Source organism: Pteropus alecto, unplaced genomic scaffold (assembly GCF_000325575.1).
Source record: "Pteropus alecto unplaced genomic scaffold, ASM32557v1 scaffold5, whole genome shotgun sequence".
In the NCBI taxonomy this organism is placed as follows: Eukaryota; Metazoa; Chordata; class Mammalia; order Chiroptera; family Pteropodidae; genus Pteropus; species Pteropus alecto.
In genome coordinates this window covers 33,029,866-33,038,389 of record NW_006441953.1, presented here as the reverse complement: position 1 = coordinate 33,038,389, position 8,524 = coordinate 33,029,866, and the positions used below count along the sequence as shown (strand labels likewise).

General features: G+C 58.1%; 1 protein-coding gene across 1 annotated transcript in view; it reads left to right on the top strand.

Moving 5' to 3' along the window:
- UVSSA (UV stimulated scaffold protein A) overlaps positions 1 to 8,280 on the top strand; it is a 32,343-nt gene extending 24,063 nt beyond the window's left edge. Inside the window, exons 13-14 of the mRNA XM_025051847.1 lie at positions 4 to 143; positions 1,432 to 8,280. Of these exons, the coding sequence (XP_024907615.1) occupies positions 4 to 143; positions 1,432 to 1,525 (234 nt within the window). The 3' untranslated portion in view covers positions 1,526 to 8,280. The remainder of the gene's footprint in view (positions 1 to 3; positions 144 to 1,431) is intronic.
- Positions 8,281 to 8,524: the final 244 nt, after the last annotated feature.

Genomic DNA, 8,524 nt, shown 5'->3' with positions numbered 1-8,524 from the left:
GAGGCAGCCACGGGAGTGGATCTGGGCTCGGCCAGGGCCGGCGGGAGAGGCAGGGGCAAGAAGAGGCGGCAGTCCGGGCTGACCAACCTGAAGCAGCAGGCCAACACCGCCCGCACACGCATCGCCAAGAAGATCTTCGCTAAGTAAGCGCCGCGCGGAGCCCTGGGTTCGAGGTGCTGGAGGGGAGCCAGCCTGGCTCCGTGGGCCCCCTCTGCCTCGAGCATCTTCCGTGGCCACGGGCCCCCGGGTAGGATAGGTGTCCCCAGCCAGTGGAGGGGACAGTTCTCAGCTGCAGCGGAGCTGGGAGCTGGTGGCCCTGCAGCTGGCAGCCAGCCGAGCATCTTCCCGAGCGGGGCCTGCGTCCTGCCGTGCCAGCTGACCGGGACTGGCTGGCCCACGTGGTCAGTGGCGGTGTCCACGCGGTTCCGTCCCGGCTGACAGGGCGGGTTTGCCGCGTGGGTCTCAGCAGCAGCAGAGCTGAGCCGGTGCCACCGGAACGCAGGCACCCGCGTGCTGCTCCCCTCGCTGGCCTGGGGCCAGGGCCCCTCCCAGCTGGACCAGCAGGCCAGAGCAGGGAGGCCACCAGCCCAGCCCCTTGCCCAGCTCCCTGCTGTGGTCAGCCAGAGGGCCCCGCCAGGTCCACAGTGTGGCCAGAAAGCGTTGAGGGCGGCTGTTCAGGCAGCTCACAGCCGCTGCCCGTTCCCAGACGTCTGTGGCAGCTCGCGAGGCGGTCCGCAGGCGGCCCTCTCCCTGCCAGGTGCCCGGCTCCACGCCCCGGGCAGCGGCTCCTCCTGCCCTCCCTGCCGGCCTCGCCCTGCACCTGAGCGGGGCTGGACAGGGCGCCGCCTCCTCAGTGCCCACATGCTGCTGGCCCGTCCTGTCCTTCTGCGTCCAGAGGAGGGCTCGGCCCCACCCAGACACGAGGCCGGCTTCCCGCGGCAGGGCAGGGTCCAGGGCGCTGTGGGCTCCGACATGGAGGGCTGCGCTGCCTGCATCCTCTCGGCCGTGCTGACCACACACCCGGCTGTCCCTGCTCCGTGGCCTCGGCTGCTCCCTCCGGGGCACGGACCTCCGTGTCCAGACCCCACCACCACAGCAGCCACTGAGCAGAGGCCCCCCACGTCCTCAGCCCTGTCTTCCTCACGCTCAGACGTGGGCTTGGTGGCCTGCATCCCACGCGCCCCAGTTGCGCAGCCTACTCGCTGCTCCCCCACCACGGGCGGGCGGGCTGTGGCCTCGACCCGCGGTGCAGCCGGCACGGGTGGGGCCACCTTGGGCTTGGAGCTCCAGCCGCCCTGTCGCTCATTAGCTGGGAGTTGGCAAGTGGTCCGAGTGGGCGACGCCCTGGCCCCGCCCCATCCCAGCGCAGCTGCGGTCGGAGCCCGGAGCCCTGGCCCGTCCTGCTCACGTCCTGCTCTGCTCTGCCCACAGGGCGGCCGTGCAGAGGGTGGTCACAGCCATGACCCAGATGGACCAGAAGAAGCATGAGAAGTTCGCAAACCAGTTTAACTACGCGCTGCACTAGAGGGTGGGCCAGGTGGCCACGGCCATCATCGCTGGTCCCCCGGCAGCTCCCGGGGCGGGACAGCGGGCGGCCCCACTGTGTGCGCCCAGTGTGCGGAGGCGCTGATTAAAATGCCCGGGTGCGGGCCTCCCCTGCCCTGAGGCCGCTGCTGTCGTGGTCACTGGTCTGGCCGCTGGAAGGCCCTTGGAGCCCGGAGGGTGAACTTGGGCCGTCATGTTCCTTGTGGGCATCGTGCAAAGCCCGTGCGCTTTGTGATGTGGTTCAGTCGGTGGCATGCACCCTCAGCTTGACATGCAGAGTGACTGCTGCCCCCACCCCCAGCCCCCAGCCTTCTGCGGGGTGGCGACTCAGGGCGGCTGGGAAAGCCCACACTTTTATGTAAGCACTGTTTTCACACTGTCACAGCTGTGTCCCCAACACAGGCCGTCCTGGGTGGCCTCCGTTGGGCAGAGGACTGCTCCTCTCTGTTCGCAGACACGGTGTCCGTGTGGGGCGAGTCACAGCCCGTAGCGTCCACTCTCTTAAAAGTGCGCAGGTCAGTGGCATCCACTGCGTTCATGGAGCTGTGCCCCACCCCACTGGCCAGGCCCAGCTTCATCCCCCTGGGCAGCCACTCCCATCCCCCTCCCCGGCCCTGGCGCCCTCCGGTCTGCTGTTTCTGGGGCTCCCTGTCTGGACACTGGGCAAGGGGGGAGTCGTGGCGTGTGGCCTTCATGCCTGGTGTCACAGCATGGTGGCTTGGGGGTCCCACCCTTCTCTGGTGCCCTGGGACACTCTGCGGAGTGCAGGTGCCCCCGCTGGTCGTCTGCTCGTGTCAGCCTGGGGGCCGTCCGCGTTCCCGCTGTCACGAAGGATGCCACCGAGGACGTCCGCGTGCAGGCTCGCGCAGGACCGCGGCTCCGTGTGCCCCAGCAGTGTGCGAGGGTCCCCACGTCAGTGGCCGACACGTGGTATCACGTCTCTGGTCAGCCGTGCGAGTGTGTACAGGGGTGCCCCCGCCATTCTGGGGGTCTGGGGCGCATCCCCAGTGATTAATGGCGGGCAGCATCTTTCCACACGTCTGTTGCCCATTTGTGGGTCATCTTTGGAGAAATTTCCGTTCGGGTCGTCTGCCGTCTTTTAATTACGTTGCTTTGAATGGTGAGAGTTCTTTGTCTGTTCTGGGTCGTGGACCTTAAATGGTTTGTGAGTATTTCCTGTCATCTTTTCACTTTCTCCACAGTGTTCTTTGAATCCAAAAGTCGACCATGTTGATGATGTTCAGCACATCTCTCTTTTTGTCACTTGTGCTTTCGGTGTCATATCTGAGCCACCGTTGCCTGGTGCAAGGTCACGAAGGTGTGCCTCTGTGTTTTCTCCTAAGCGTACTACGGTTCCAGCTTCCTGTTCGTCAGTCACAGCACATTCGGCGTGATCTCACGTTCGTTTCAGGTGTACAGCATAGTGGTGAGACATTTGCGTCATTTACGAAGGGACCGGCCGGTTAGTCTGGGGCCCACCAGGCACCATGCACAGTCATTACCACATTATTGACCACATTCCCTGTAATGCACGTCCTCGTGTGGCTTCAGCTCTTAAATTCAGGTGTTTGATCCACTTTGAGTTAATTTTTACACCTGCTGTGAGATAGGCTCCGTTCTTTCGAGTGTGGACACCGAGCTGTCTGGGCACCACTCGTCGACAAGATTGTTCCTCCCCCGCTGCGTTCTCTGGGCACCGTGCTGGGCGTCAGCTGACCGTGCATGCCTGAGCGTATCTCTGGGCTCCGTCTCTGTCCCATGCCAGCACCAGCGTCTCGATTAATGCAGCTCTGCGGTGATTCCGGAGTTGGGGACAGTGGGACCCCAACTTTGTTGTTTTTTCGAGGTCGGTTTTGCTATTCTGGGTCCCTTGGGTTTCCAGGTGAATTTTAGGATCAATTTGTCAATTTCTGCGAAACGGAGAAAAAGGCAGCGGTGATTTTGTCACAGGTTGCGTTGAATCTGTCACCTCGGCAAGTGTCGTCATCTTAACACTGAGTTTCCTGACTTGCGAACTTGGGCCATTTTTTCATTTATTTGGATCGTTATTTCGGTGTTTTGTAGTTTTCAGCGTGCAGGTTTCGTGCTTGTTTTGTCAAATTTATCCTAAGTATGTTATTCTTTTTACGCCATTGTAAATATAATTGTCTTCTGAATTTCGCGTTTGGATTGTTTGGTGCTGATACAGAGAAATACGGCTGACTTTGGTGCGTCGGTCTTGTATCTGCAACCTTGCTGAACTGGCGTGTGGACTCTGGGGATGTCCTGTGCACACAGTCACGTCATCTCCAAACAGGAGATGCACCTCTCTGGCCGCGCTGGGGCCCTGTGCCTCTTCCTGCACCTGCCGCCTGGCGTGTGCCTCCGGCGTGGCGTCCGCAGTGGCGCCGACAGAGGCGTCCTCATCCTGGTCCCCGTCTCGGAGGAAGAGCCTCTGCCTGTCACCGCCGAGTGTGACGTGGGCCGTGGGTTTGTCGTTTCGTTCATGACTTCCGCTACGTTGAGGTAGCTCCTTCTGCTCCTACCTCGTGGAGTATTTTTCATGAAGGGACGAGGAGTTTTGTCCACGTTTATTGAAACGACCGTGTCGTGCCTTGTGCATCACATTCGCTTTTCCTCCTCGAGTCAGCGCCAGTAGTTTGTGTGTTTCCAGAAGTTCGTCTGTTTCATCTAGGCTGTTATAATTTGTCGGCTTACAATTATTTGTGGTAGAAATAATCTTTATTTCTGTAAAGTGGTAGAAATGATTTTGGAGATTCGAGTCTTCTCTTTTTTTATTTTCTTGGTCAGTCTAGCTAAAGGTTTATCAATTTTACTGATCTATTCAAAAACCAACTTTCGGCTTTGTTGATAGTCTCTTTTTTCCATTCTTTATTTCATTAGTTTCCACCCTAATCTTTATTATTTCGGTGGGGTTAGTTTTCCTTCTAGTTTCTTACGGTGGAAGATTAGCTTATTGATTTGAGATATAGCTTCTTTTGAGCATAGGTGTCACGTGGTGAACGCACAGCGCAACATCCGTATGACCTCGTATTGAATCGTGCACTTGAAACCTGAGTAATCCTGTTAACCAGCGTCACCCCAGTAAGTTCAACTAAAACAAACAGCAGGTGTTCACAGCCGCGGACGCCTCACCCGCGCCCCCGGTCTCGTGCCTCTGCCGGAGCCTGCCTTCCCCGTCACTCACTCAGGAGCTCGCCGCGTTCCCACAGTCGTGAATTTCCCAGCTTTCCTTCCGGTGCTCGAGTCCCGATTTCATCCCCTGGGGCCAAAGAACACGTTTCTCTGCGCTCAGCCGTCTGAGGTCAGGGACTGGTTTTGTGGCCTGACACGTGGTCTGTCCCGGAGGACGGCGAGGTGCCCGCACTGCCGGCCGGCCCCTCCCGGGCTGGTTTCGGCCCCGTCCTCCGTCCGCCACGGAAGGTGGGGTGTCGGCGTCCCCACCCACCCCTGTCGGACCGACTGCTTCTCCCGCGCTCCTGCCAGGTCTTGCCTCAGGTATTGGGGCTGTGCGTGAGCGTGTACTGCGGGCTCCGTGCCGGGCCACCAGCGCAGTGACGTGCATCTCGGAGTGAGTCGGAGCCTTTCCGCGGTGGAGGGTCTTGCGCCCAGGGGAGCGCGGTCACGGGCGGCGCCGGTGCGCGTGGGCCGCGCTTCCTCCCTCGGGGACTGACCTAATTACGCGGCCTCTGCGCCTCTAGGAACTGTCTCCGTCTGTGTCTCTTGTGTGGCGTCAGCATAGCTTTTGGGCGTCGTTTGCATGGTGTATCTTTCTCTCTCCTTTTACTTTTCATTTTATCTCTGAATCTAAAGAGTTTCTTAGAGCAGCGCATAGTTGATCATGGTTTCTAATCTATTCTGCCGATCCCTGCTGCTCGAGTGGGGCGTTTAATCCGCCTCCCCTTAACGTAATTGCTGATAAGGTAAGATTTATGTCTCCCGTTTCTGTTTGTTTTCTGCATGTCTTCTTTCCCTTTCCTCCTCTGCCACTTCTTTCCTGAGTGTTAAATGGGCATTTATAATGCAGTCTAGTTTGAGTGAACACCAGCTTCATTTCGGTGACATACAAAGCTTTGCTCCAGTCTAGCTGTCCCCCCCAAGCTCTGTGTGCTATTTTTGTCATGCAAATGAAATCTTTATAGATCGTAAGCCCATCAGCGTAGTTCCGTAATTATTGCTTTATGCAGTTGTCTTTTAAATCAGATAGATGGGGAAAAAAAGGGTTTGCAGCGAGAAGCGCATCCGTAGAGTCTTTTATTGGCTGTGTGGTCGCCTTCGCCGCTGTTCATTTCTCTTTGGGATGTGAGTCGTGTCTTTTGCTTGGTCCTAGAAGACGCCCATTAGTATTTTTTGTCGGGAGGGTCTACTGAAAACGAAAGTTCTCTCCACGTTCGTTTCCCTGGGAAAGTCTTCATTTCTCCGTCACTTTTGAAAAACGGTTTTGCCAGATACGGGGGTTTTTTCTCTCGGCACCTCGAAGGGGCCGTCCCGCCGCCTCTGGCCTCCCTGGCTTCTGACGGGAGCCAGCTGTCTGTGCACGGCCAGCAGGGTTTCTCCTTGCCGCTTGCAAGATGCCGTCTTTGTCTTCAGATGCTGTAACTCAGAAGTGTCTGGGTGTGGATCTGTGCGTGTGCGTCCTCGTGGAGTTTGTTGGGCTTTGGGGACGCAGAGATGGCTTTTCCTCACACTCGGGCCGTTTTGGCCATCGTCTCCTCAGAGGTTTGTCCTGCCCCTTCTCCCGTCGCCGGGCGCTGCCGTGTGTGTCGGTGGCCGTGGCGTCCCCCTGGGCTCCGAGACCCTGCTCACTTTCCTCACTCTTCCCTTGCTCAGGCGGGACCCAGTGGTCCGTCTGCAACGTCCGGCTTCTTCACCGACTAAAGTCCGGCAACCTCCTGGTGAACTCCGCATGTCAGCGCTTGACTCCTCAGCTCTAGAACTCTCCGTGGCTCCCTCCTGCACCTTTCGTCTGCTCACGGACGTTTCCTATGTGCTGCAACGTCATTCTCACACTTTGATTCCTCGAAGTGTGAGCAGGCGGCTCACTCGGGGCCTTACTGCTGTTTCTTTACGCGTCTCATAATTTTCGTTGTTGGAAATTGGACATTTCAAATACTATGACGTGGCCGCTCTGGCGGTCAGACTCTACCCCTTCTGGATTGTTTGGTTGTTGCTGTTTGCCTGTTGAGCGTCTGGACGAACTCCGTAAGCTCTGCATCCTTTGCCGTGCTTGGCCACCGAGTCTCTGCTTGGTTAGCTAGGGGCGAGCTAATGGCTGCACAGAAGTTTCCTTAAATGCTTTGATGCGGTGAGTCTTGCAGTTTTTACCAACAAGCTGTGTGTGTGTGTGGCGGGGGGGGCACCTTCCACACTCAGCCGGGCGGTCGCCAGCTCTGCCTTAGGACTTCCTCCTCCCCGAGCAGAGCCGCGGTCAGCCCGGGCGAGAGCTTAGGGCCTTCTTGGGGCCTTTGAGATTTGGGGCCAGCTTCTTGTTGACCCCAACTGGTGTCACCACTGCAGGCAGCCACGATGTTAAACTGTGCCGCTGATTGCTTTCGACAAGCCCGCCTGAGCCAGTCGAGTCAGGGCGAACAAAGACACGCCCCGTGAGCGCGGTGGCTCCGGCCAGCGGCCAGACAAGCCAGACCGTCCTCCGAGGACGAGGCCTCTGGGCTGCCCCGCACCCGCTCCCCTTCCAGGGGCCGTGGGGCTGCCACGGAGCCGGAGAGCCGGGGGTGGGAGGAGCACGAGGTGGAAGCCGCAGAGCTCGCTTTCGCCGAGACTCAGCTGTTTTCTTGAGAAAACACCCCTTGGCATTTTACAGGTCTTGGGTTAATTCCCAGCGTTCTGAGCAGCTGATTCTGTCACGTCTGTCCACTGCTCTGGGGCATCCCAGGCGAGGCGGTGTCCCAGCCCTCTGTCCGCCTTGGGGAGGGTGACGTTCGCGTGGGGGGCAGGGCTCGATGGCCGCCCGGGGCTCCTCCTGGCCTCCCGCCGCTCCCAGCCGTCCTGCAGCAGATGTCCCTTTGCGCGTGGACGTGGCCCGGGCGCCGGCTTCCCAGAGGTGGGGCTGCGGGGCCGGCGTTTGTAGGGGCCCAGCGTGGGAGACCGCGTCTCTGCAGAAGCGCAGGGGCCGAGCGGGCTCGCTCCAGCCATGCCGCCCCCTCCGCGTGCCCCCGGCAAGCGACCCGCCGGGCGGCCTGGAGGGCGGAATCCGGTGACGGACCCTGCTCCGAGGGGTGGGACGGACACTTCGTGTCCCGGAGCGGCTGTCCTTGTCCTCCGCAGATCACACGTCCCGCCCCGTGCTCACACTCTGTTGGGTCTTTGGTTTATTATTAAAATGTAAGAGCTTTTTCCTTCAAGAAAACTAGCTCTACGTGGTGAGTTGCAAATATTTTCTCAGTTTGTTCTCTGATTTTGCTCTTTTTTGCCATGCAGATTTTTTTTTATGCACTTGAATTTAATCTTTCATGGCTTCTGAGTTTGCTGTTTCTTCCCCACTCAAAGATTATACAAAAAAGTCCTTCCATACTCCCTCCCAGTACCTTTATGGGTTTCATCTTTATGTTTTAATCACTGATCTGTTCACTTATTTTAATATAAAACATGACCCAGGAAGTCTCATTTTTTATGTCAGATAGCTACTCAGTTTTCCCAACCCCTTATCGATGAATCCATCGCTGTAGCTCTGGAACACCTGTCCCGTATTAAAGCGCTCTTCGGAGTGGTCCCGTTTCTGCCTGTTCTGTCCCATCGGCTCGTCTCCCGCTAATGCTGTCATACTGCTTTAGTTACTATAGCTTCGTCATACATTTTTATGTCAGAGGCCTGTGACGTTTCTGTCCATCCCGAGGTAAAGTTCACGACCCAGGTGAAGAGGTGGCAGAGGAGCGTGTTCACACGGACCGCGTTCAGGAATACTTCGTCACGGTGCGCTTTCTGTCAAATGTCTAAGCAAATCTCCGTGAGCGCTTATGGA